The 27973-nt window shown below is 35.5% G+C and overlaps 2 protein-coding genes and 1 long non-coding RNA gene across 20 annotated transcripts; 1 reads left to right on the top strand and 2 right to left on the bottom strand.

Moving 5' to 3' along the window:
• Nucleotides 1–199: 199 nt before the first annotated feature.
• Nucleotides 200–21950, bottom strand: LOC105202657 (PDZ and LIM domain protein 3). Of its 13 annotated transcripts, none has more exons than XM_011171245.3 (10): nt 19119–19228; nt 18802–18982; nt 16762–17009; nt 16070–16241; nt 6401–6556; nt 6204–6254; nt 5013–5101; nt 2488–2626; nt 2271–2306; nt 200–763 (listed from the first exon to the last, which is right to left on the bottom strand). In XM_011171245.3, the coding sequence occupies exons 2-10, from the start codon at nt 18913–18915 to the stop codon at nt 671–673; spliced, it is 1098 nt and encodes a 365-aa protein (XP_011169547.2). In that variant the 5' UTR covers nt 18916–18982; nt 19119–19228; the 3' UTR covers nt 200–670. The 13 variants fall into 13 exon arrangements, with proteins under 13 accessions (XP_011169547.2, XP_011169551.2, XP_039311640.1 ...); XM_011171246.3 differs by adding an exon at nt 1455–1534 and having other exon boundaries at nt 521–763; nt 18802–19208; XM_011171249.3 differs by lacking the exons at nt 18802–18982; nt 19119–19228 and adding an exon at nt 21824–21950.
• Nucleotides 6556–8581, top strand: LOC120359150. The gene is made up of 2 exons (XR_005575966.1): nt 6556–6961; nt 7704–8581. It is a non-coding gene; the product is annotated as an uncharacterized LOC120359150 (long non-coding RNA).
• LOC105202729 (isovaleryl-CoA dehydrogenase, mitochondrial) lies at nt 20316–27056 on the bottom strand. 6 transcript variants are annotated; one of them, XR_005575961.1, is made up of 11 exons: nt 27041–27056; nt 26690–26788; nt 26228–26437; nt 24050–24139; nt 23683–23904; nt 23135–23462; nt 22898–22991; nt 22444–22534; nt 22202–22370; nt 21824–22028; nt 20316–21219 (listed from the first exon to the last, which is right to left on the bottom strand). XR_005575961.1 is itself a non-coding variant. In XM_039455704.1 (8 exons), exons 1-8 carry the CDS (start codon nt 26357–26359, stop codon nt 21895–21897), a joined length of 1260 nt encoding a protein of 419 aa, XP_039311638.1. In that variant the 5' UTR covers nt 26360–26597; the 3' UTR covers nt 21570–21894. The 6 variants fall into 6 exon arrangements, 1 of the variants encoding a protein (XP_039311638.1); XR_005575962.1 differs by lacking the exon at nt 27041–27056 and having other exon boundaries at nt 26648–26788; XR_005575960.1 differs by lacking the exons at nt 26690–26788; nt 27041–27056 and adding an exon at nt 21376–21477 and having other exon boundaries at nt 26228–26598.
• Between the last annotated feature and the right edge of the window lie 917 nt (nt 27057–27973).

Here is a 27973-nt window from a genome sequence, read left to right as displayed (position 1 = left end):
AAAAAAACATTTGTTCTTTGTATTATCTATAAATTTTACGATTTTTTCAAGATGTTAAGATTGCGATACGTTGATATTTAACTATAATTAACTATGATTTAACTTTAATTATAAATACTTGAATCTCGTGGCAAAAATAATTGATTCCGTGCATTAAACGAAGAATCCAAGAGGGAAGGAGAATAAGAAGAACTCGACGTAGTTTTGTGAAAATTAATTTTTCATTGTGCGTAATGTTAAAAGTATAGTGTGTAAATAGATCGTCAAAAAATAGATACATCGAGATACGGAGAGAAGGGGGAAATAAGCTATCTCTTAGTGCAGGCCAGCGGAAAGTATTAATCTTGAACAGAATACGCAATGTTGCAAGCCACGTACTAACGGCGCGTATATTAAAGTAACTATTATTACTACGCTTAAGAGATACACGGCACTGCGTTTCATCGGGCAAGCAATGAATGTCGAGTACAGTTCGTCAGTTCGCGCTCCTAGACTCTTGCTGGTGCACTCGCGTGAAGAGCACGCTTTTTTGAAAAAAAACGTAATTTGATCACCTAATAAGCTCGACACGCTCGACATTCGTTTTATTTTGCGTAGTACAATAAATAAAATATATAGATGTATTTAACATAAATAAACGATGTAATGTATTTATAGCGTCAGTTCGGCTTTAATAGTCGGTCTGCCCCAGCACACTGTACATGATCCTCTTGAAGCTATTGCTCTGGTGGATCTTCTCGCCTTCGTCGTCGAGCACGTTTATCTGAAAATTAAATTACTCGCAGCCGCTCTCCGCGTTTCCAGATTGCAAAGGCGCTCCACAAATGAGCTACGTTTTAATTCGTGCCACAAATAAGACGTCAATTTGTATCTCACGAAGCGACATGCATGTATTCGTAGCGACTTAACGTTACGTAAAATCAGTGCTGGGAAAAAATTGAAATTGCATTCAATAAAAATATTTATTTAAGGGATGTATTTTTTTTTAATGCTATTTAAAATAAATATTTTATGTAGCACATATAAAAATACAAAAAAGTATTTGACATTTACATTTGTTTGAAATATTATGTTAATTTTAATATATCATGGATAAATAAGATTCCTCTATTTTCTATTTCTTAAAAGTACAAAATAGAAAATAGTAATATAAAATAATATAAATATAATAAATTTAAAAAAACAGCATATTTCAAAATATTTACTTGTCATTAATTACCTAGTTATTTGGAAGTTAGAAAAATGAGTACTTATTTTAAATATTAGTTTTCATAGTTATACCTTTTATATAAATATCTCTATTACTATTTTTCATTGAAATTATTTTTCCCAACGCTGCGTAAAATACAACCGGTAGTGTAACACACGGGGGAGAGTGCATCTGCCCTAATAAATTAATTCCTCTATGCTGAAGCAGGCGAGCATTTTGCGAAAGTATCAGAAAACGCACGTACGGATTCCTGCGAAAATTTTAATAGTCGCTGGTAAAATCCTTAACGAAAGGAAGGGGGAAGGGACGTCTATATGATCCACCCTTAACGAAACAGATGCCGAACATTAGATTGGCGGACAACCTTTTATTCTGCTTGAGATCTTTTTGCACATTTTAGGGAAGTGTCCGATCCTCTCCGCGCGCGATATTTCGACGATGAAACGCGGCGGCCGATTATTACTGAGAGACGCTTTGGCACGGTGCAACGGTAGACGAAAAAGAAAGAAGTACGAGTGAGAGAAGTAGCGCCTCGTGCCAAGTCGCTTATATAATTCGGTGCCGTTTTATCGTCCGACTGTGTAAACTTATAAGAGTACGCGGCGCCGGGCCAGTGATCGATAAATCTTCCAGTTAAACAAATGGCGAACAATACAGTGACACGATAATAATAAACGTGAGCAACGTGAAAATCGATTCTCGAGCTGCCTCAAGCTCGGCGAAAGAAATTTTTTTCAAGTATTTATTTTTCCTCGTTGAAATTTTTTTCTTTCGACGAGAGAGAGAGAGAGAGAGAGAGAGATTTAACGCTTCTTTGCGAGATGCGCGACGTGGCCGAACGATTTCGCGCGAGATACGGAGTTCTGAAGTTCGCTTCGAAAATGTGATAATTTATGCAGCGACGACAGCTCTGAAGTTCTTGCGCAAAATTCATGCGGCGACATGCGAGCGAGAGATGCATTCCCCAGACGCGTGGTCTCAACCCGGCAAAATTTTTTTTTATTATGCGCTTCTCAAAAGATCGATCGTGAATCTGATTGAGAAAAATTTGGATACTTACGTATGCTGCGGGACTCTTCGGCGGAGCTTGGTACACCTGTGCAACAAACAATCGTATCATTGAACGCAGTCTCTTTCCTGGTAAAATTTTCTTTTAAAAGTTTCATACGAATTTAAACGTTTCAAAAACTTTAAAAAGAGTCTACAAATGTTTTCTTAGAATTTTTCATAATATATGTAAATTTTCAGATTGGAATTGCAAATAAGGAAATATATACCCTGTTCGATTTTTGCGGACTGAAGACACCGGTGCGAGCCGGCTGCCTGACTTCCTGCACATGATCCCCGTATTCCTCCTCCTGCAGGGCCTTGTACGCCTCGCTCTTGCTGGGGTCGTACTTGATCGCTTTCTTCAGGCTGCACGTACCGCATGTGTACACAGGGGACGACTTTTAATTTCGCCTTTCGTTCTTTCTCTCATGTGCGACTTTTATCTTTCTCTTTTCTTTTCTGTTTTATTTTTTGTGTTTTCTATCCAGATCGGTTAGCAGCGGCCGGGGTTACAATTTGCCAATTGCGCTTGCACATTTACTTATGTTTACTCTAATTTGTTCGAGAGCGACTTTCAGACGCGTCCTTCAGCCGAGTTCAATCGAGAAAGAGCGGTCATTCCTCATCGTGCAAACCCTGCGTGCATGCCCGATCAAGAAGAACGCTTTCGTCGGACAGTTCGAAAATTGCGCCTTTCACCAGCGGAGACAAAAATATTCGAAAAAGAGTAGATTTAAAAATGATCCCTTGTTAGGATCGTGAAATCGTGAGAAAAAGCTCGCAGCTTTCCAAAACATTTTCCAAGGTCTTTAATTTATAATTTTTTTCTCTACATTAAAATTCTGTTTAGATCCACGATGATTCTTCTCATCGATATACAAAAAAGGATAAATAAACTAAATCATACGTTAATTGCGATAAGAAAGAAAAAAGGAGTCCGAAAACTGTCCTAGATATATGCCTAAGATATACATATATAACATTTTTCATACATTTTTACTTATATTCTTATTATTAATTAATATTCTTATAAAAAATATAATTTTCAGATTATTGTCATTCTCATTATTGAATCCTTTGCGACGTCAGACGTTCCAAAAGATGTGGCAAAAAGTATAGACTTTCAACAGCGCAATTTTCGAAAGTCGTCTCGAATTATTCGTGCACGGTATCTACGATACAAGCATACGAACACTCGTTAAAGAAACGACGAAGTTAGTAAATATTCTCACATATTCCCAACTACTGTATTCATTATTATTGATTATTCACTACTTTGTTACATGCAAGAATTTACTGCTAAAGGAAAAGCACTTTTGCACGGACTCGCGGAGGCACTATGAAATTTATTTACAAATTTCATCAAATAATTCGTGTCTACGACTTCTACTGTGTAATATGAACGGCAAATTAACCCGAAATAACAACCGCACAATCATTTCGAGGGATTCGTAAACTCAGTGGCCACGTTCGCTGTGTTAGACTCGTTTAAATTAATTAATTGCTCACAGTTTAAAACCATTAAAATATTGATGATAATCAGAAAAGATTTAAAAATAAATAATTTAATGTTTCAAAGTTGTGATGGCAAATTATCAAATTGTAAATTTAATGAATTCCCAAAAAATATTTCGATTTGCGATAATTATTTTTCAATAATAATAAAAATATATTCTCAATAATTTTCAAATTCATCATAAATCTTTTCATTAGGCTACATAACAAATTTCTTTAACAGGCTATCTAACAATCCCGATAGACGAATATATTGCATAATTTATTGCCCAACAGAGAACGTGCCCAACGTGGTCCACGTGAAAACCGGGAAACTCTGCCGTCGTAGATCCGACGTGCGAGAAGCATCGGAAAACGTCTCGAACGTCTCTCGACAATTTTTAATTTGGTCTATTGAATTGCGGCCACACGTTCTTCGAGGAGGCGGCCTTCGCCTGCTCTTTCAAGATTCTCGCTTGCTCCTGTATTTCCTGTTTCTGTTTCAGGAAGGAAAAGTCTATGAAAATGCTGGAAAACAAACAAACCGGTACGTAAGTAATCAATCATCAGGAGGATCCGAGAGAGCCGTATAGGAAAAAAGAGAAAAGGAGCCGATGTTCCTTCTCATTTTACGATCGACGATCGTGCGCCCGCTTCGAGGTAAGTAAACTCGATTTATCTCTCCAATCGATAATTTCTTTTCCCGATTACAGCCTTTACAGCCTTCGTGGAAACGTCACCTTCCAAAAAAAGGACAATTTTTTGTCTCGTTCGCGTCCCGTTATTTTCTAAAAAAATAATCTCAGGAAAAATTATTTTTGCAGAAATCACCAATCGCGCTTCGTAAATATTCGATTAAAAGCGCCTGTACAAAATAAGTGGATTAATAGAGATTAATAAAAATTCATTTTATTTTCTTTAGAATAAATTTGTGCCGATGTCTTCGAATTCGCTCGTCTTCCACTGCGATTATCAACCGTGCAAATTAACATGTTAAACTTCGATTAACGTGACAAATTAGACTCGTTCTTGCACACGACTTTTTATTACATGACAGCGATTTATGAAAGTGTGAGCGGCGTTTAGCGCTAAAGCCAATTTTAATATTAATTATATTAACCTGTGATTGCTGCAAGCATCACGGCACATTAGCGATTCGTTATATAAATGTATGTGCTTAAATCGGTTCAAGTGTGGTTAAATGCCAGTTAAAAGAGAACTTAGTGGACAATAGCATGAATAATGATTGACTACTTACGGTACGGCGGACGCTTGGCATTTGATAGTGTCTGCGATGTTTTGATCCGAGTAAAGTCCGATCGGCGAGTTGAATTGCTTGTGGACAATCTAGAAAGACAGAATTTCAAGGTTTACTATCGGTACAATACATAGAATTTTACCGTTATATTCGCACAAAACTCGGGGGAAAAAACTCTCGTGGCTTGAAAACAAAAATGACAGTTTTGTAAGCAGAAGCGCAGAGAAGAAAAAAAAATCATTATTTTATGATCAATTTCCTCTTTTAATTTTTATTTAAAAGACACAAAAAATTAAAAAATGGTGCTGGAACCAGCACGTGAATATCTTGAAATTTTTTGGTGCAGAGTATAAGCGAAATCCGTAATAATAACGCATTATTAATGCGAATGTTCGCTAAAGATATTGCGTATTATTGTTGCAAATCTGTCCTCGAGTCGTGTCACTTACGACCACGTAATACGTTATAACAATATAGCACCGTAAAAAATAAACATAACTCTAGTGTGTTGGCACTGTGGACGAGACAAACATTTGACTAATGCCAAATCTCCGTTATGTCGGAAATTCGCGGTATTAGCATACAAGCGGACCTGACTCACGATGCTTATTCAACAGAGCACCGTCGTTACGAAATAGCAGTCACAATTCACAATGTAATTGTGTTCACTTTGTAATCGTCACTGTTCCGTTACATTTTGTGCCCTTAGAATTTTCGAAGCACATTAGTAGCAATCAAGAATCAAAGCAGGACGTTTGCTGGTGAATAAATGTTACTCGAAATAAGAATCGCTTTGGTAATCGAGTTAAATTTCATTTATATCACATAGTGTAAATTAAATTGGATTTAATTATTAAAATAATTCAATTGAGTTAACTTTGGTGATTTGATCATAAACGGGAATTAATGCAAGCTGTATCGATTCACAATGTAATCGATGCGTATCGGTATTATTTCGGGATTAACGAGTTACAGACGAGCGAGTCCAGGGCATCCTGTAATAATCGCGTTAACATCGTGTAATCACGATTATTCATTATTAGTTATTAGCGAAAAGTCGTGGATAGCGGAAGATATCTCGTCAAACGAAACTCAAGTTTCTTGCGGATATATCAGTCGTCCAGAAAGCGTAAGCGTCGTTTCTCGAAGCGGAAGCGGCTTACGAAAGTAAACAACGGAAGTGATCCAAACCTTTGGAACATCATTCGGTCCCACGACACGCTGAAGTACCGTTTCCGCCACCTGCTCAGACGACGTGCAAATGAGATACAGTTTAAACGATGACTCGACAGGCGCGTCTCGAGAAAGATGGAAGGACTTATTTGACGGATGCGCCGCCGACGAAGTCGAATGTTTACGAACGATCCTATAATAAAACGTCGGTTTACCTTTTGCTTCATAGCGACTTCAGGGTGAGCCGGCTCGTAATGATGAGGCGCCGCCCTGATCATCGGATTCGGATGATGTCGCAGGTAGCATTCGCCGAGAGGGGCATCCTTCTTGACCTTAGCACCCGGCAAGACCAGAGGAGTCGTACGGTAAGGCTGAAAGACACGATCACAATTGTAGCTCGGCAATTGTAGCTATTTCTTTTTTTAATATTATTAATTTTACAATTTTTTTATTGTACAATATATTGAATGTTATTGACTTCATATCTTACTATCGCGTAAGTTTACATACATTAATAATATTTAATATATGACAGTAACTATGCGAATTATGGCAGTTAATAGGGCAGATGAAACAATATCCTGTCGAAGCGGTGCCAATTAACTAACGAGATCTAAAATAAACCGCAATGGAGGCCATGGCGATCGAAAGGTGGCTCATTAATTCCTGACGCTTCTTACGGCGCCATAATTCCGAGCAACGACAAGAATAAATCGATGATGATGATGATATCTCAGCCTAATTTGACAGTGATCTCATTTCGTAACGTTAATGAGGTGAAATGCGAGTTAAAAAAGTACTGCGCCATAGCAGAACGATACACTATCTCTCGTCACGACTTTATATCATTTCAAAATGCACGTAACAGATATTTCAGAATAATTAACAACCAGATAACATCATTGATTACATTCGTGACGAATAAGCAGGGGTCGGTTGTATTTAAAATAACATTATTTAAAATATGTACAAAAAAATAGTAATTAGTTTTTATTATTTTAAATAATTTCTTATGACATATTTTCTTATTTCCTATTTTAAATAAAAGAAAAAAAGAAATTATTTTATTCTATATAAATGTTTTAAATAAGTTTTAACTGATTAATTGGATTTGGCTTATTTTATTGAAAATTAAAAAACAAAAACCAATGCTGTAAACAAGTCAGTCGTATTATTTAAAATAATGTTATTTAAAATACATATTTAAAATACATATTTAAAATAAAATAAACTAGTATTTATTATTTTAAATAACTTCTTATGACGTATTTCTTAATTTACATTTTAAATAAGTTTCTAGAATTTATTTTACATATTTTTTTTTATTTTAAATAAGTATCAAAATTATCTTAGCGACCCCTGCAAATAATAAGACCTTCGCAAATACTTCTCTTATTTCCAAATTTTTCATCATTTTAAATCAACGACGAATAAATTATAATTCACCATTATTCCATTTCTGCATAAATAATTTTTAGTCAGCGGCAAAAAATAAACCTGTAATAAATATATTTCTAGCTGCGAACCGGAAGTGACATCGTCCGACATTATGACCGATCGTCTGCAAAGAGGCAAAAATTCCGCTCAGCTGGCTCACAATGAGAAAATTACATAAAACGGCTGTCATCCGAGTGGCATTACGAACAAATTTGGTTTGCCAAGTTCCGTTACGGGTCGTTCCGTCATGTGCCACCGCTTTTGCGCGATATTACGAAATTACGAATCCGCAGATGCATCGCACATACATACATCGTCGATTCGCCACGCGGATCTTCTATGTTTACAGTTCGAGTTGTCGAAACATCCGTGAAAACAAACTTCTCTCGGATGAGTTCCCGTAATATTCCGTCGCGGATATTCTCGCGAAGTCGCGCGCGCCGGAGAGAAAATTTGGAGACGCCAGGCCATGATTAACGCGACCTTTGGAGAGCCGTAAACAACAGCTTTCCGTGATATTTTCTCGCGGAAAGCAATTTCTCATTTCATCTCTACTACGTAAAGTCACGTCGAGGTAATCGCTTTGAAAGAGTAGCTCGAGATTTACGTGCGATTCATCCACAACGTTTTTATTAGTCTTGAAATTATTAGCTTCAGCTCGAGGAACAATGAAAAAAATATAAGACACATTGATATTACTCATCTCAGTCTAGTATTAAAATTTTCCTTACTTTTCTATTTTTATATCTTTTTGAATCAAGCTTTTTCTCGAAGATAAAGAAACATAATTATATCTATATATATTTCTTATACATCTATAATTATAAAAAATATGATTATCATATTACAATGATCAATTTATAGCAATTGGATAATTGAAGATAAAAAAAATTAACAAATATGGCTTAATAATAGATTAAATAATAAATTATATTGAAATATATATATAAAGATATAAATTCGTAAAGTTTGATCCCGTCCACCCACCCTAAGAAATCGAGTTATGCACTCATTGTTCACCGGGCATTGGCTGCAGTGTGCACGCTGCGACGTTTCACAATTTTAGAATCGCGGTCGCGGTCGCGGCAAGTTCGCGCGCGAGTTTCGCGTCTCTCACTCGCGGCGCAGCGTGAAATCGCGCGCGATTACGATGATTCCATTATAAATGGGTCAGAAATGTCCCATTATGTTGGAGGGTGAGCTACGAGTGACTCTCGAAATAGACGAAGGCCCCCGGCCGGCAAAAATAACGCGCACCCCGAGCCACAAAAACCGCCTGTCCTCCTTGACGCCCCTCGTCCGCTTCTTTCCGCCCGTGACTTTTTCATCAGGAAGCGTTCCGCTTCGTTCATGGACGGAAAACGCGTCTCTTGAAACGTCGGCAAGGTCGCATGACAATTGAGACGGAAGGAATAGGTCGGACGCAAGGCCAAGGGTCCGAAGCCTAAGGGTCCTTCCACTTCCGTTCCATTTCGGACGACGCATGTCTCGATGTATTCCGAAACGAATAGAAATGTTTAATATAAATTTCAACAAAATCGATTCTAATAACATTACAGAAAAACTTTGTTTTGCATTTTTTTTTCTAATGTTAAAGATTTGAAATCGTCAATCGATTAAATGTGAAAAATTGTATTACTTAACTTTTTGTTAAATTAGAAAGTGTACTTTTTTAAATTTTATTTTAATTTTATTAATTTTATTAAAATTAATTTTAATTTATTTTCTTGAAAAAAAAAAAATTTAATAAAGCTTTTTTATATTTATATGTTTAATATTTGGAGGGGAGGGAGGAGAGATTTTGTCTGTCAAAAGCGGTAAAGTAATGATTATTAAAAAATCGAGTACGATTGATTGATTCAATTAATCTCGCCGCCTTCAACGAAATTTTTATTCGCGCATCTATAATCTTTTTCTTTTTTTAGAAGATTTGCGCGAGAGAGCGCACACGCTCGTGCGTCGTTTTGTAAAAGGTCTCTCAAACTAAATTCAGACGGAGCAAAACAGCTGTTTCACGGAGTGTTTATTGCTTGGCGTAGAGGTGAAACTTGAACTCTTTGGAAACCGATTGGAGCAAGAGGCAAGTTGGCAAGAGGAACGCTAACGCACAGATGTCTCGACTTCATTAATGCACTCTGCAAGACAACATTATAATTAAGATGATAATTGAATTAGTTCCATAACGAGAAACTTCCGATTCGCTCCATTTCTAATGCAAATTTTGTTGACGTTAAAGTTGTTTTCAAATTGAAAAAAAAGTACTATCAAACTAAAATTAATTAATTAATTGAAATAGTAATTAAACACATTCAATATAGATATGCTATTTTTTGGAGTATTTACACATTTTTGAATTTTTTGCAAAGATTTTTTTCAAACGTTTAATTGAAGCTATGGTCTAACAAAAAATAATAAACATTAGAAATAGATGATAGACTTTCCATCATGATACAGAATGTTTTACAATTATCGCTTCTTACTTCGAAAGTGTGTCCAAAAGATCAATATATGGTACATTTTCACCAGAATATTATTCAGGTAACAGAATTTTAAAAATTAAAAAATCGTCTCTAATTCTGAGGCACACTGATCAGTTGTTAATTAATTGTCGCACTTGAAACATCGCTCTTGAAAAAAAAAATTTCCAATTTTTTCGCAGAAAAAATGGGTTCGGAAAACTTGGGCCGTGGGTGTGTCGAATCTTTGTATGACGCGTGTTCTCTCGCGTGTTCGTGAGTAACCCAGATCTCGTTCACGAAAATAGAACGCGATACCGATGAACGGCATCCGCGATGGCGATGCCTGACGTGCGTTTTATTGCATAGCGCGTTATTAACGCACGTTACGTTCACCCCCGCGCGCGACTGTCCGCCTTTCATCTCGGCGGCCGCGATCGACCCCGATACCGGTGCAACCTCTTCGCAATTTTTGCGGGGCGAGATAGATGAAATTGATCAAATTCCTCTTCGAATAGCGGAATCGTTCTGCGAATGCGTCCACGTTTGTGCACCGTGTCAAGGTTGAACAATGCGCGGATCTAGATCATCTGGCGATTCTATTGTTCGTTGTTATTCGATATCGATACGAAACGCGTCGATGGAGCTAAACTTGCGTTATTTGATATTTTTAGGGTGACCCAGCGACGTTGTTAAATTTAAGCTTTATCGTTGTTATATCTTGTCGTGAACCCACGCGTAAATGCCAATCACAAAACAACGGATTTTGTAAAACGGAGCGAGATCGTTCTATCGTTCAAGTGTAACTCAGCGTTTGAATGAGAAGAAATTTATAAAATCACCTAACGTCAAAGATAACGTAATTATTAAATAATAAATTAATTAATTTATGTATCATATAATTATGTAAATATATTTCTAATTTATATTTATTAAATCTTATTCAATGTAATCGACTATAAATAAATTGAAGAAATAATGTAATATAATGTAGCTCCTCCTATAATATAAAATACTATTTAATAATATAAATCATTTAATTAATTAGATAGAGCGATTAAATGTTAATTTAAAAAATTTTGAGAAATATCTTCACTAAAAGAGAACAAGCGTGACGTCAAAAGTATTCAGGTACCCTAAAATGCAGCGTGACTTGCATTATCTCCGGTCCACAAATATTCGGGAAAAATTTCTGGGAAAATATAATAAAAAAATAAATAAATAAGAAACTTTTTGAAGCGTTTAACGTTTTTTTTTTCGAGTGTCACCACGATGCTTTTGCTACAATGTCACTCGCGCGCGAAATTCGCGAGCACATTTTGGCCGCGAGAAAATTGCACGTTCAAGGGCAAGGGAGGAAGCAGCCTCGCGTTTTTACCCTTCCCCAACGAGGAACATCTTCTAACGCATCTAAAAAACTGATGAAATTTCTTCTTTCGTACCCAATAAACGGCCGCCTCTTCCTCCTTCGGATGGTGCTCGATGTTGTAGCGATAGACGGTCGTGTAAGCGGGCATTTTCTCGTCTCCGTCACTCGAGAGGCGTCCCGCGGAGAGAGCTTCCCTCCGACCTTATGTCACCCCTTTCTCGCGCGGCAACCCTTTCGCGGCTCCCGCAATCGTCCTCGCTCTTGCGTCGTGTCGTCCCTCGTTCGCGACTCTCGCGGGATTATTCGCTCTTAAGCACTACTGGCTCGACGCGAGCGCGGGCGGCACTAACTCTGGCCTTTTCCACGCGGCTCTCCTCTCTCTTTCTCTCTCTCCGGGGACCTCTCTCGAAACTCGCTCGCCCTCCACGTAAATGCTCCCGACACCGAAAAAACATCAGTCGAATATTCTTCGTTAATCTCAGACGCGGCAGGTTGTAATCGGATTACAGATCGTTTTGATTGAAGAGTCAAAAAGATACATTTATAAATTAAGACACGTGTCATATTCTTTGGGTCAAAAGTATATTTTTGCTGACTATCCTTCAATTAACGCCAATTGATAATTCTCATGTTCGAGCCAACTTTTTTAATTTTCTTCTGTTAGATATACAATCTATTGAAATAGATGTTGCTTTTAAATGACACTATTTGTAATCAATATTTTTATTTGTGTTCTTAGCTTCTAAAATTTCTTACGAGCTGATTATTGCCTCGGAATAATCGGAGGTGTTTTTTTTGGCAACGAAATTCCGCGACGAGATTAACAAGATAGTTACCTGAGAATGTAAATTTCGATTGTATAATAAATCTTTCATTTCCGTTATCTATTCATTAAATGCCACACAAAATGTTTTAGGTATTGCAAATTCTTTTTTGCAATCAAAAATGTATAATATTATTACGATATTTTCCAAAAAAAAAATTTGATCTTTTCGAACTTTTAAATATCCTCAGAAGATATCCTAGTTTATGTCATTTTAAAAAGACAGAGCATTGTTTTTAATTTAAATACTTTTTAACGTGTCGAACAGAGGTTTACTTTTTCATACAATTTATCACTGGAAAGCACAAAAAGGAATTAAATCCGTAAACATTTCTTTTCATAATCAAACAATATCTTTAAAAGAATCATTATTAAACTTTTTTAATTTGCAAGTAAAACATTGATTCTACTTTCCAAAAATTAGAGTAAATCATTTTCAATTTAAATATTTTTTAATGCGTCAGAGAGAGGTCCGATTCTTCATACGCTTCTATCACTAGAAGCTGCAAAAAGAAATTTAATTCGGTAACATTCTGTTTTGCAATCAAATATACCATTAACGATATATAAAAAAACATTAATCTTTTAAATTTATAAATAAAATGTTAATTATAATTTATATCATTTAAAAAAGAATTAGAATCATTTGCTATTTAAATATTTTTTAATAAATTTAATCAGAGAGAGGTCTGATTTTTCATACGTTCTATCACTAGAAACCGCAAAAAGAAATTAAATTCGCAAACATTCTTTTGCCTAAAAAAAAAATAGTATTAAACTTCTTGAAATTAGAAATAAATGATTAATCTTAATTTCCAAACATTAAGTAAGGAGTAAATCATTTTCAATTAAAATATTTTTTTTACTACATCAGAGAGAGGTCTGCTTCCTTATACGTTTTATCACTTAAGGCTGCAAAAAAAAAGAATTCGTCAATGTGCGGGGAATGTGGAAGGTGAAAGCGTGAACGACGACGTCCTGGATCCGCGGGATGTATCGGATCGGGGCAGGCAGAGGTGGTTTCGATGCAAAAGCGATATTTATAGCGTGTGGCAACCGGCTCTACTGGTAGCGACGGACTTTCCGGCATCGTGGCGGGCCAACAAAAATATATTCACACTTCCCACGAATAAAGGCACCTCCGTGCCTTCGTTTCGCGCTTAGTCGCGGCGGTGCACGGTGCACCTTGATGCACGCGATATACGCGGTGCCGCTGTAATAAACGCGATGACGCGCTTCTCTCTCTTTCCTCTCTTCGTCGGTATCGTTCTCGCAAAACCGATTAAACGCTCCGTTAAACGACGGGAGACATCTGGATGTAAAATCGCGATATCGCAAATCATTGCCCCGTTGTCGTTAAAATCGCAAAGTTTGTCATAAAAAAAAAAAAAAAAAAAAAAAAGTCGCGTGGTTTTCTACTTCTATAAGTCGAATTAATCGGGCGTTTACGTAAACTTACATAAACTTTAATTGCAACTGTCGTTTTCGCGAGACTTCTTGCTCTCCCAAAATTGGTACGTTACCCGATTCCGTTATCGATTACCGCAATAACGACTAACGGCCAGAATTTCGTCAGCTTAAACAAGCCATTTCGAAACGAGTGGGAGGTACGGGATTAAACGCGACAAATGTCCTGTCACACCAGCGTCATTCGTACCCGTAGCGTGATCCGGCAATGAGTTATTGAATTTCAAAGTGCAGAAGGGTATTTCGGAACGAGCTCGAGCTTGCCAGACGCCACGATCATACGGACTTGAGAAACCAAAGTTTCTGAGGCCGTTTCTCGCAACGGCAATCGCGGGTCCAATATACTTCCTTTACGATGTACTTTAATCTACTTTTCCAGAACTTGCTCCGTAATATGAGCGGATCGAACATTTGGCTCGTATTACAATCCTTCCCGTACAGTACAGAATAGCGAAAATTTGCAAACAATTGCTACAATGTGTTAGCAATATTGCAGCAATATTAAGACAATATTATACATGTTGCTACAAATATTACCGAAATAGTACCGATATTTCTGAAGCGAACATTTTACCATTGCTTCAATGTTGCTGAAACATTGCAGCAATATTTTGCAATGCTTTTTCTATATGCTCTACTGTATGAGTTTCCTTCTCTTCCTTTAATGAGTTCAGTAAAGCTAAGCTCTTGCTTTTCAAATCATTACTTAAAAGAAAACAAAGAAAAGCGTTCTCAGATGTAAGAACAATCCTGTCAATTTAGATGATTTTTTTAGGATGCTTTCGACAGCTCGCTACGAGAAAAAATCCCCGAGAACCTTTGCAAAATAAATATGGAAGACGTTTATGGCGCTAGCGATAGGCAGGGATTTACGACGAAACGGTCTTAGCTCTGTACTTTGTATCTACTTTTAGCTTTCGCTTGCATAATTTCGTACGAAGCTGTCAATTACGTTCCGCCGAACCCTGGTGTCTGCTGATATCAATAATCTTGCGTAAGAGCGCGCGATTCTTTCTTTTCTCATTTATCATTAACTAATAAATTTAATTAACGAGTTTTAATTTAAATTTTAAATCATAAATAGAGAGTTTTTCTTCCCTAAGTATACTTATGCCTGAACGTTCTGAAATATCTTTCAGTCTTGTGTTATTTTCCCATGTAGGAAACATTTCGATCACATTAAGAACAATTTGCGCAAGAGATATTTTTCAACGCCGTTCTACCAATGCAGACCATTTCAATTCGAGAAAGAAACAAATACCGATGTCGGGCATTGATTTACGATGAAACAAAGTCGACTGTTCCTTCGCGCGGATCAACGAACTCTCCAGTAAATTTGTATTTGTGTCGACACGTGCTCGGAAATTCGATTTTCTAGCTTGTTTCTAAAACCTTAAGCGCAGACTAAATGCACTTCCGTTCCCGCAATTCCTCGGAATTGTTTCCTAAGGCGTATCGTTGATGTGTATCGAATTCGCCGCCGGATCTAAACAAATCCAGCTGTACTTGAGCAAGACAGATTGACTTTCAATCAGGCTTGGGTAAGTTAGGCTATTTTTTAAAATAAATTAAGTTAAATTAAGTATAAAGTTAAATAACGTATAAAATTAATTTAGCTACGTTAAAAGTTACACAAACAAAAGAATAACCAGTTAAAAATTACATTAAGATAAATTAAATTACGTTAAATTGAGTTAAATTACAAGTTAATTTTGAAAAATATTATTCTTATTAAATTAGAAATTTGTAAGTTAGATTTTTCAAAACAATTATATAATTCATAATATGGATCATCAAATATTTTATTTGTAAATTTATGTAAGCTTATATAAAATAACAAAGAAATATTGTTTTTTTATGTGAAAATGTATTTTTTCTTTTATAGGTTTTCCTTTAACAAAGATAAATTTTTACCTTAGAAAAAAGCGTTTAAATGCGTTTAAATGCGTTTAAAAAATAACTTAAAGTTAAAAATTAAATTATTTAACATTAATTAAATTAAGTTATTAACTTTTTAACTTTATTGTATAATTTTTAACTTTTTAACTCATTATTACCCAATTCTGCTTTTAACACAATCAAGATTCTTTTCAAAAGAAAAACGCTTTTATAGTCGACTTGGAAAAAGATTTATTTAAGAAGATTTATTTTTATTTCACTCCATAAAGCAATTCTTCATAAAATCAAAGTAAGAATTTCGACGTAATTTATTTCTCTTATTTCTAGCATAATTTAATTACTTCTAATTACTCGGTTTATTTAAATTTTATTTCTAGAAAATCTTTATTTCTATAAAAATAACGTTTGATAAAAAGCACGTAGTTTGAAATACCTGCGACAGGTGAACCCTTTCCTCGCGAATCTCGTCGAGATGTTCGTGCGGCAAAAGGATCGCGCTGCGAACAGTGTATTCCGGCGTTGGCGTTGACCTATACTCCTCGACCGAAGGTGGTGGTACTGGACTCTTCGGTAATTGTTGCGGATGTTCCTTTGGTTGCTTGTACCTACGTAAAGGAATTACAAGAGACATTAAAATACGACAGTTCGTGCGCAGCTTCGTGTCGCAACAGCGGTGAAACATAAGCAGCTTCGTGGCGATTTCTCGACGATCGCCTTTAATACATTAAAAACATGCTGTGATTCCGCGAAGGAGAAAAAGTATCAAAGCCTCTGAGCAAAATAAATATTAACGCGGAATATATTAATTGTACAGAATTAATTGTGCCAAAGCAATATTCTTAATTTTAACTCGAAAAAAATCAGCATTTTAAATTCCGATTCGCACGTCCCGAAGAAGAGCCCGTTATCGGTTAAAGGCGATCGCCGGGGTGCAAAAGTAAGTGGTAAAGGCTCCAATGCAGCGGCCAGAAATGTCAGTCGTGCTTTTGTGCGAACAGAGAAACTGATTAATCAGCGACGTGCTGCGATATTGCGGCGGCGGCAGCGTGGTGTCATTGTCGCGACGGCATTGCGAATTAAAAAAACACGTGGTAGCAATATATAGAGATAGTATTGCATTCTGACAGACTAGTGGCCGCAGCCCCGTTGCCAACGATCGGCCTGAAAATCGTGGGTGGTGATGGTGACGCGGTGATGCTAGTGTCGATGCTTGTACGTGATGATGCTCTCGACGGCTCAGACCTTTCGATGACTAGCTTTATGGTTTCGGAGTTTTGGAGGAGATTCTGTGCGTCTACATGCCTCACGTCGCGCGCGTCGTAATCGTCTATCTTCTTGATCATGTCACCCCTCTGGAGCGCCTCGTTCTCCGACTGCAATCAGAATATCAACCCGACAATTGTACTAATCTTTAAAATTATATCAAAATAATTATATTATTCTCAAGAGACTGTCAGTCATCATTTCAAACTTTTAAATTTATTTTTCACAATTACAATTTGGTGGATGTGCCCTCAACAACCCAGAAAAATTAAAGTAGATCAGAAAAGATGCTAATAAAGATGTATAAAAGAAAAACTAAGAGTATCACTTTCCTATAAGCGCTACAATATTATTTAATATTATTTAATATTAATAAAAAGTGATTATATGTTCACTTTTGATAATATAAATATATGAATATTATGTGAATATTATATAAGAAGTAAATAACATTATTTAATTCAATATTTCAAATTATCGGGAATATTATAATTTTTAAATGTAATAATTATAAAGTTTGTGCATAATAATTCATATTAATTTATTATAACACTAATATTCATAGAACATTTTCATAATATTTCACAGATATTGAAATAATTACATAAAACAGACATATAACATTAATACAATATTCCTATATATATATATAATATTAAAATAATATTTTAGGAATATTGTAGTGCTTATAGAGTTAGAATAACATAAATTAAGTACGGGATATTACGGGGCAAACACATATAGATTGTAATTGAGTATTAGAATTATTTATTAATTTATTCCTTGAAGAAAATAAAAATAGAGTAAGATAATATTATAAAGAGCTAAGAAAATTTTTTTCAACATTTCGAATTCTAAATTCTCTTCGATGTTCACGCGTTTAGAGTGAGAAGACACTTCGGCTCATTGGATCGTGGTTCCCCGTAAAAAATAATGTTCCAACAAGCTGATGCAATATCATCAGTTACTGACGTAGCTAATTAATTTATTGGAACACTTTCTTAAAGGTCGGCGCGAGTCTGAGCAATGCAACGTGCCGTATCGTGTATCAATGTCAACAGGCGCTAGATCGAATCGTCGATTTGAAAATTCCTTGGCAGCCTATTCCATTTTAAATGTTCACAGGGATTACGTTACGTTTACCTCTATTGTTCCGCCGCAACGTTCGCCAGCGCGAAATCGTATCGACGCCAAGTAAGTGGACACCGTAACAAAACCTTAATGAAAGAAACGACTTATTCCGCCCGGATAAAATGTTTGCTCGAATATGGAACACGACTAGTTGCCAAATGCCGTAAGGAAAGGGACTTGTCACTTTCCTCTCGGGACGTTCGAGAACTCGCGGCTTAACATTGTAGCGCTTAAAAACACGAATCTAAGATTTATATCATTAAAAGTGGGTGGGATTCTTAAAGATGCAAATAAAAGGCAAGAATTTTCTATGACCAAAAGATTTTATCTTTTGTTATTTGAATTTTCACACGTTAAAAGGTATAAAGCTCAAATCTATTTTTTAAAGGTATATTTTTAATACATGTGACAAGTAAACCATAAACACATAAAATTGCAATGTTTAACGTATAATTTATAATTCCTGGAATATTATCAATAGCTAATTGATTAACTTGAAATTGAACTTCTTTGATTCTATTTAGATATTAAAAAATGTATAATTTTTTTTTTATTGTGCAGCTTTAAACTAATCATATTTTCATTGTCGTGTCATCAATCCTTTTTTTAAAGATCACAGAGATTTAGAACATATCTGGAGTCAACATTGGAGCCTAATTTGAACCTCGCAGCAAAAATTTTAATTGATGATTTAATTATCAAAGGTTAACTAAAGACGTGAAGAAATCGGGCGGGAATCAAGACGAGAGAAAGAAGAAGAAGCGGACTCACGCGGGTGACGACGATCGGCGTGCCCAAATCGGCGCCTCCGGCGATCCTTATGCCCCATGGTCTGCCGGTGCTCGATCTCTTGAGTTTCACGATCAACGTGTGCCTCCTCGTCATGCTCCAGACTCGATTCAGTCAACACCACCACCAATAACAACACCACAACGAATCACGACACAAGCACCTAAATCAATCGCACTACGTGGGCAAAACGACGGGGGAGGGAGAGAGAGAGAGAGAGAGAGAGAGAGAGAGAAAGAGAGAGAGAGAATGGTTTCCAAAGGGAAAAAAGAATCTATTCTCTCAGAAGAAGCAAAGACCTCGCGCGACCAGGCGCGAGCGATGGGTCTCCCGGATCGTGGTCGCTCTCTGCTTTACTACTGAGATAGCAGCTGCAGCTGTAGCAGCTTGCCGACTATATGCCGACTTTGACAGAGCCCTGAGTCGAAAACGAGAGGGAGAGAGAGGTAGAGAAAGAGAGAGCCTCGTTGCCCAATTCTAACGAAGACCACCGCTAGTCTCTCTGTTTCTTTCTTCACTATTCTGGCCCCATTTCGAGTTGGCGTATCGCGCCAACGTATTGTTTCGATGGTCCGCCCCGCACTCGTTTCCCTGGCATTTACTATGCGTAAAGCATTTTATGCGTGCGTGCCTGCACGCATAAATGCTTACATTGCAGTCTCTCGCCTTGAGGGAGAGAGAACCGCGACTATTCGCAAAGAATAGCGCAAGAGGAATTTTTGAAGATGCAGATATTAAAAGCAAATAAAAGATTTATGTGTTATTGGTTTTGGAATTTATACGCAAATTTTAAACAGACTCGTCGATTTTCAGAGAAAAAAAAATAATCTTAGATAACTATAATCATCACACAGCAACTGAGAATGCGCGATTAAAAAAAAAAAATGTTTTTGACCAGACTTTTGCAACACACATTACTTTTTAAAATTTAGAATTGTCATAATTTTTTTCCGATTGCTCTCCGAAGCACTTCAAACAATTATTTCCGGTTAATTCAACAGATCAACTCAATCTAATAAAAGCGTGACAAGCGGCAAAATTATAACAAGTTAAAAATTTGAAAGATGCACGAGTCTTCAAACCATTGGAGTTTTTAATACATATTTTTTTAAAAGAAATTTTATACGAGAAAAGAAACATTATCTTCATTGGTTCCCACGAACTCGCGGATGTGCTAAACTGATTCTCCGATAATCTATTTTTTTAGTTTGCCCGCAATACTGCTCTGGATATTTTTCTAAAAGAAATTTTAGATATTAAGAAGATACAGAATTAGATATAGAAAATATAGAATTATATAGAAGATATAGAAATAGGATTAAAGTTTTAATTCTGCAACGCAACATTATTTATCACAATAATTTACAGAAGTTATTTAAAATGTAAAATCACGTGTAAAGCAATAGGATTTTATATATACAGTACGATAAACGATGAATATCAGAAAAGGATGTAGAGGTGGGCAGATTGAAAGCATGGAAATAATTTTCGTAATAATTCATGCACAACACAACTTTATTGATGCAGTTCACATTGGAAAACACATTTCGATATGTGTTTCATAAGTAATCCATTGTAAATGGAACAGACTTGTATATGATCCAGGATTCACTATAGAGGAAGCTACGAGATGTTTTCAACGAATATCCCAATAACAATTTCTTCATTCGCAAGTTTTGTATATCGAGTTTATTTCAGAAGAGCGTATTCATTTATTGTTCTGATGTCAAATAAAAACAAAATTATGCTGAGAAAAAAATTGTTAGCTCAACTAAATTTTGAGTTAAATATATAAATGCTTAAACTGAAGTTTTAAGTTAAATACATAAATGCTTGAACTGAAGAAATTTAATCAAGTTGAAAAATTTAGTCAAGTTAACCACTTCTTTTTCTACTTGTAATTCATAGAAAAATATATTTGGATACCTATTCATATTTTCAAAATTCGAAATCGCTATACTTATCAAATATTTTTCAAATTATTATCCCCGACTTATTTAATCGCGAGATAAGCTAATAAATCATTTCAATATAGCTTCTACTAATAAGCCTAAACATTTCCACAAAAGAAAAAACAATTCCATCGAGGAATCTTCCAGATCTCATTGAGAAAGCCATCGGAAGTCGATGAAGATTGTTCCGGCAGACAGATGATCGAACTATAAATCGGGAGGAAGGTCGAAGAGACTTCTTCCGGGTCGCGTACCCTTCGTACTTACATAGGTCTCGTAAAAGTGGGCTATGGAGAACTTGAGAGCCATCCTTGTATTCGTGAAAACCTGACCGATCGCGCGTTGCTTTCCCCGGATGAGACACGCTTCTTCCGCCGTGCGACGTTCACGGGCGGCGAGAAACTTCTCCCCTATGCGGGGCCGATTCGATGCAATTAGTTTGGCTGCACTGTAATTAACGAAGACTAGAGAACCAGAGACGGGAGAAAGGAAGAGTGAAATAATGAGAGAGAGGGAGAAAGAGAATGAGTACGACGTTTGTACGACTTAAATTAGCAACCTATAGCGCGAAAGGTTAGTCAATCGCTCTAGTGACTCACTTTACCTTAATTTATACGATCATTAATGCAAATCGCCAATATGTGATATGCTCAACATTGGCGGTCGACGATAGTGAATCATCGGTTGGCCACGTATTGCGGGTAAACTCAAAAACAAAAAAAAAACAAAAAAACAAGATTATCGGAGAATTAGTTTAGCACATCCGCAAGTTCGTGAAAACCAATGAAGACAAGTCCCTTTTCTCGTATAAAATATTTTATCTGCTTTTGTACAACAATAACGATTTTCAACAAAAAATAAGATAAAATTGACAGATAAATAAACATAGGAACATCTATTTTAGAGAGATCCGAAAAGTACTTCATTATAAACATTAACACATAAATGACATGAGTGTCACAAATAATTGCGCGAAAAATTCATCAACTATCAAAATGCAGATCAATTTACAAATGAGATAAAATAAAATTATCTTCTTAACTGCCAGTTACCATTTTGAATCAAATCCACAAATTTGCCTGTCGCAAAGATGATCATAGATCGAGGCAAAAAACTCGCCGTTTTATAAATATTCGTCTGTGATCGCTCGGCTGATGACTATACGTCGTATTTCATTGGTGCCTCCGCCGATCTCGTAAAGCTTCGCGTCTCGCAGCAATCTCCCCGTCACATAATCGTTGATGTATCCGTTGCCACCTGTCAAGGGGTTAAAAGAAGCGCGACTGTTAGCCTCATTAAACGTGTCGCTAAATATTTAAAAATTTCTCTAGTTTTCGATTTTACATTCTTTACATTTTTTCCAGTAAGTAATTTCCAAGTAATTTATATTAAATTAAGATGTCATAATTTTCTTCCAATGAATAATTTACCAAGTATTTGTATGGCGTCTGACGATGCTTTCATTGCGCTCTCGGCGCAATAAAGAAGCACCGCGGCACAATCTTTGCGATTTAGGTGACCGGAGTCGCAGGCCCTCGCGACAGAATATAAGTAACTCCTGCTCGAGCTCAGAGCCGTGTACATGTCCGCTATCTTTCCCTGAAACATGATTAGAGTTAATTAACATCAATTGAAGGTTGCAAAATTTTTTAATAAATAGAGTAATTCTTACCTGTAGCAATTGGAATTGCGCAAGATATTGACCGAATTGTTGTCTTGTATGAGCATATTCAAAGGCAACGTCACAACAAGCTTGCAAAATTCTAGAATTTACATTCAAATCATGCATGCACAAATATAGGCATTTATTTAGAAATAAAGCCTAAATATTTATTTTAAATTATTTATTATCGCTAGTTAGATAAAAATAAATTTTTAATACTAAAATTCATAAAGCGATCACACTATATATACGCCAAAATGTAAAACTTTGTATACATACATCTACTATAATATACCATTTATATGACGAATATTCAATATCATTTTGATTTTATTGATCATAAAAGATGCGTTCGATAGCTTCTATAAAGCCCCATTTAACACGTAAGATACAGAGAGAAAAATGAATAACTGATCACTAAGTCAAATTTCATATTAACCAGTCACTGTATCCAAAAACTTACCCCATAGGTCCACCGGCTAATACCAACCGTTCCAAATCCAGTCCACTAAAGAGCACATAAATGCCTTTGTTAACTTCTCCCAAAATATTAGCAACTGTAACAAACGTTAAGAATTTCCTTAAACTACAAAGATGAAAGGATAATGATCAATTTTTATTTTAATAGACTTTATAAAATGTTTTTACAATTGTTTATCTTAACAGTAAAATTTTTCGATGTTTTTTTCACCGGATTTACCTGGCACTTTACAGTCCTCGAAAATCAGTTCGCCCGTGTTGGAGCCACGCATTCCAAGCTTATCTAGTTTCTGCGCTGTACTGAAGCCTTCTGTACCACGCTCAACGATGAAGGCAGTAATACCGTGTTGCGGCTTATCCGTTTTCGGATCCGTTCTCGCATAGACGACTATCACGTCGGCGTCCGGACCGTTGGTAATCCAGAACTTGTTGCCATTTAACACATAGTGATCGCCCTTCTTCTCGGCCCGCAGCTTCATGGAGACGACGTCGGATCCAGAGCCGGGCTCCGACATCGCCAGCGCACCGATGTGTTCGCCACTACACAGCTATAAATTTTTTATATAATAAGTTTATTATATAATTTATTTATATTATATTTGCGCGAGTAACGTAAGTTTATTGGTAATATAATTTATATTATATAATTGTACATACACAATTTAATTTTACAATTAAAATTATAGTTTATTCGAAATTTCATCAAGATATTTATTCAGTGAAATATTTTTTTTAGAGTATAAAAATATAATATTAAGGAAGCGTTACCTTAGGCAAATATTTGTGCTTCTGTTTCTCCGTGCCATTTCGGTGGATTTGATTGACGCAAAGATTCGAATGTGCACCGTAGCTGAGCCCAATGGCAGCCGATGCTCTGCTTAATTCCTCCATGATAACTATATGATCGAGATATGTGCCGCCCGTGCCACCATACTCTGATTTCACCGTCGGACCCAATAAGCCCAGTTTACCCAACTCCCTCCAAAACGTCTGCGATCGTATTTCTTTTTTAATAGAATTGTCAATCAAGATGTTAGGTACATAAGAATTTAAAATTTAACTCGTTACAGCTTGCGATTTACTTAAATTTTTTCCTATACTAATATCGTCTGTCCATGTTCATATGAGCACTTACCCTTAACTCATTGAAAGTATTTTTCTTGTCAATCTCAGCGGCCTTAGGTGCTAGCTCCTTTTGTGCAAAATTGAAAACGAGCGAACGAAGCTGTATAAAGAACGACATTTGTTAATATATTGCACAAGATAATTTAAATAATTTTTAATTTTTAAATAAAAAAGAAAAAGATGAAATAATGTACAAGAGTTCACAAGAGGAACAAATATTAAAAGTTGAATATATTCAGGATAGGATAAGTTAATATATTTTTTAAATTAAATTATGTGTGTGTAAGTTAAAGTTAATGGCTTATAAAATTAATTTAATTACGTTGAAAGTTACATGCATGAACAAAAAACTATCTAGTTAAAAGTTACGTTAAAATTAAGTTAACTAATTAAGTTAAATTAAAAGTTCCCTGATAAAAAAACCGATAGAAAACGATAGAGTCCGGGTTAAGAAACAATAGAATTCTATTGTTTTGAATCAGGTTTCTTATCCTAGACTCTATCGTTCTCTATCGGTTTTTTTATCAAGGTTTTTTGAAAAACATTCATTGTATTAAATTAGAAATTATAAACGTAAAAATAAAATATTAAATTTATTTGATGATTTAAATTGTGATTATCTTGTTACTCAGAGTAATTTAATTTTTAAAATTATGACATTCTAAAACGTTTAATATATATAAGTTTCAAAATTAATTACTTAATTTACAAATAAAATATTAAATTTACTTAATAACGTATATTATAATTTTGCTATATAAAATAATAATTTTAAAAAATTATGACATCTTAATTTAGTATAAATAATGCTTTTCAAATTTAACTTAATTAAACTTAATTTAATCTTACAATTAATGCAACTTTTAATTGAATTACTTTTTTTATTCAAGGTTTTTAACATAACTAAATTAATTTAATAAGTTAACATTAGCTGTAATTACATTTAGTTTAAAAAATGATTAATTATCTATCCAGCCTTGGATATATTAAAAGGTTATTAATATATTATTATAAGTCATCTAAATATTAATAGTCGTGTAAATAAAGTCTTATAAGATTATTTCTTTTAATAATATCTTGTAGAGGAGACACAATAATCAATTAACTTGTTTTCTTTCTTAATTCTTACAAACGTTAATTGCTATCCAGTGTAATCAGCGAATTCAATTGAATTACCTTAGTGCGCATGTGCACATTTAGGTTGCGTTCGGAAAGCGCGCTATCGGCGCTATTCCGTCATTCTATCTTTATCGATCATTAGACGTAGAATAAGGATAAAACGACACGATAGCGCTAATAGCATGCTACGCGAACACAGCCTAAAGCCGCTGTATGTACATACAGTCGTGAGCTAAAAAGGTTGCAACACATTTTCTTCGATGGTTTTTGGAATGTAGACTTGCTTATCGATCGGCAAACGTAATTGGTTGGATCCATAGGTAAGACCCAATTATGTTCGCCGTTCGATGAACAAGTCTACATTCCAAAAACCATCGAAGAAAATGTGTTGCAACCTTTTAGCTCACGACTGTACATATGTACATACATACAGTAATCTAACCTAATAATGGGTGCTTTCCAACTACGACACAAGTTGACACTGTGTAACAATGTCCATTAGTGTAAGACAACTAAAATTTTCTCTCTTACAATAATGGACACTGTGTTACACAATGTTGACTTGTGTCGTAACTGGAAAGCACCCAATAAGTGTAAAAATAATATATTACGTATTTTTATATTGTTTTGACGGTTTTAATGTGCATTAGTGCGCATTAACACGCATTAATACGTTCAATTAAATTCGCTACATGCGTTGTACAAATTTGTTTTGATAAGCTTGTTTTGCCGAGCCTCCGTCACTGTGTTGGTCACTGTCGTCACGATTACGCAGTGACGGACGACTTTATGACATAACTCTGGGTTCCACTGCATTTGAAGTATGAATGCGAATTGAAGATCAGAATTCAATCAATCGCAACAAAACGGATTAAAATAAAGATTATCCGATTAGTCAAATTCTAATGTTTTTTTTTTTCAATCAACGATCCTCAATCTCTAATGTGTACCCTAGCTGAATTACCCTAGCTGAATCAGGGTCTCTGCTACGTGTATGTACATACTTGATGCAGTTGGTGCGAGAGAGCATCGACCGGTGATCGAGCAATAGTGCGTTCTGATCACTAACCTCTTTCTGTTCATCGCTAAGCCCGAAGATACTTTCGTCGATTTTGCAGTAGCTCGATCCGCGACACGCACCGATCTTGCCGGCATGATTCGCAAGCTGTCGCGAAACGGCGGAGCAGCGCGCCAAAAACATTTTGCCTCTTGTCGATCAATATGGTGAAATACTTCCGAGCGATAACGATTTATTCTCTGCTCGTTAAAAGAGAGTACACTGAAAAACACGTGAGAATTTTATGTATTTATAAAAAAATTTTAATCAAATGGCGACAAATCGCATTAAATAACTTCAACAGATAACCAATTGAAAAAGATAAATTTGTCGTGGAGCGAATGAGAGCTCAGCGTTAGGAGAACTACGCGAAAATGCTGATGGCATATCGTATGACGTTTCAAATTGAGTGGGGGCACGAAGGCAACCAACCAATGTATCAATAATAATTTACAATAACGTTTGGTCACTTGCATAAACGTTATTCCTTTCCTGTATCGTTCGCCCAGCGTAGTGAAATCTCTCGAGGTTCAGGACTTTGTACCAGAAGTGGTCACTTGCCGTGATTTTTTACTACAATAACAAAAAAAATAAAGCATGAGTAATATGAGTATTCTTTACTGATTGAGAATCCATAGCTACTCTTTTTTCTCCTTTAAAAAAAATATTGAATGAATTTGTGTATGTATGTATGTATGTATATATATATATATATATATATATATATATACATACATATATATAATGATTTTAACTACTAATAAATAATGTAATTAATTAGAAAATAGACTATAGATCAATGATATGTATATAGTTAATAATAACTTTCTCCTAACTCCGATATCCTCTTTGCACTCCGATTAATTTTAATCGGAATCAGCAGTATGACCAACAGCAAGACTTTAATGGCTTTTGGTCATACTGTTGATTGTTATCTTAAACAGAAAGAAACCCTCTGTTCCTCTCTGTCTCTGCTGATACAATAAACAATATCTGTTTAGGTTAGATTACAATCAGTTAACAGACATTCTGGCACCACATGACGAAAAGAAACGTTTTTACAGAACTTAAATCGCTATTAGGTGCGTCCAGCGGACTCAACAGTTGAGTGAGCGCTTGCTGTTATTGGTGTATTCTTTTAAATTCAAAGGTTTGATTAGATGATCAAGAGGAAGACACCAATAACAGCCAGTCCACCGAATGCTAGCATTGCTTCGTTTTCCTTAAGACAGTCTAATTCAGTTTTCTTTCATGTTCACATAAATATGAATAAGGAAAAATAAATTTTATTTCTATTGAGTAAAAAATTTCATTTCAAAAAGGCCTTTTTGTAACACTCATTTTTTAACAGAAAACCAGTAGACATTTTAAAAATTCAAACGTACATAGAAGTTTGCAAAAGAATGAACTTTTGTATTTTTATAATTTCATTTATTTTATACAAGTTCCGTATTGTTAAAAATACTGAAAAATCTTGATATTGAGGCAATCATATCTATTACGTAAGATTCATATTCAATTCTCAGATTCTTGCTACTTTGTACGATATATAATACTAGGAACCTTGACTGAGAAAATATCTAATAGAAACAAAAAACAAAAATATATGAATTCGATCTCAAGGTAACTTAAAGATGAGCAAATCACTACGAATCGTTCATTACAAGATGAAAAAACTCCAATTTTACAAAATTTTCAAAAGCAGAGACAACATAAACTTGTTTACAAATTCTACTTATAAAAATTGTTATTTTAATT

The sequence above is a fragment of the Solenopsis invicta genome, chromosome 12, assembly GCF_016802725.1.
Source record: "Solenopsis invicta isolate M01_SB chromosome 12, UNIL_Sinv_3.0, whole genome shotgun sequence".
Taxonomy (NCBI): Eukaryota; Metazoa; Arthropoda; class Insecta; order Hymenoptera; family Formicidae; genus Solenopsis; species Solenopsis invicta.
Note: the sequence above shows the minus strand (reverse complement) of the source record. Positions and strands in the feature narration are given on the sequence as shown.

Excerpts from the sequence above, each read along its gene's own strand:
- LOC105202729 (XM_039455704.1), bottom strand. The coding sequence starts at position 26,359 with ATGTTTTTGGCGCGCTGCTCCGCCGTTTCGCGACAGCTTGCGAATCAT. Across the intron at positions 22,992-23,134 it reads CGAGGACTGTAAAGTGCCAG|TTGCTAATATTTTGGGAGAA; the intron begins GTAAATCCGGTG and ends CGTTTGTTACAG. Across the intron at positions 22,029-22,201 it reads AGACGCCATACAAATACTTG|GTGGCAACGGATACATCAAC; the intron begins GTAAATTATTCA and ends ACCCCTTGACAG.
- LOC105202657 (XM_011171245.3), bottom strand. The coding sequence starts at position 18,915 with ATGACGAGGAGGCACACGTTGATCGTGAAACTCAAGAGATCGAGCACC. Across the intron at positions 16,242-16,761 it reads GGGGCTGCGGCCACTAGTCT|GTACAAGCAACCAAAGGAAC; the intron begins GTCAGAATGCAA and ends TCCTTTACGTAG. Across the intron at positions 764-2,270 it reads CGAAGAGTCCCGCAGCATAC|ATAAACGTGCTCGACGACGA; the intron begins GTAAGTATCCAA and ends TTTAATTTTCAG.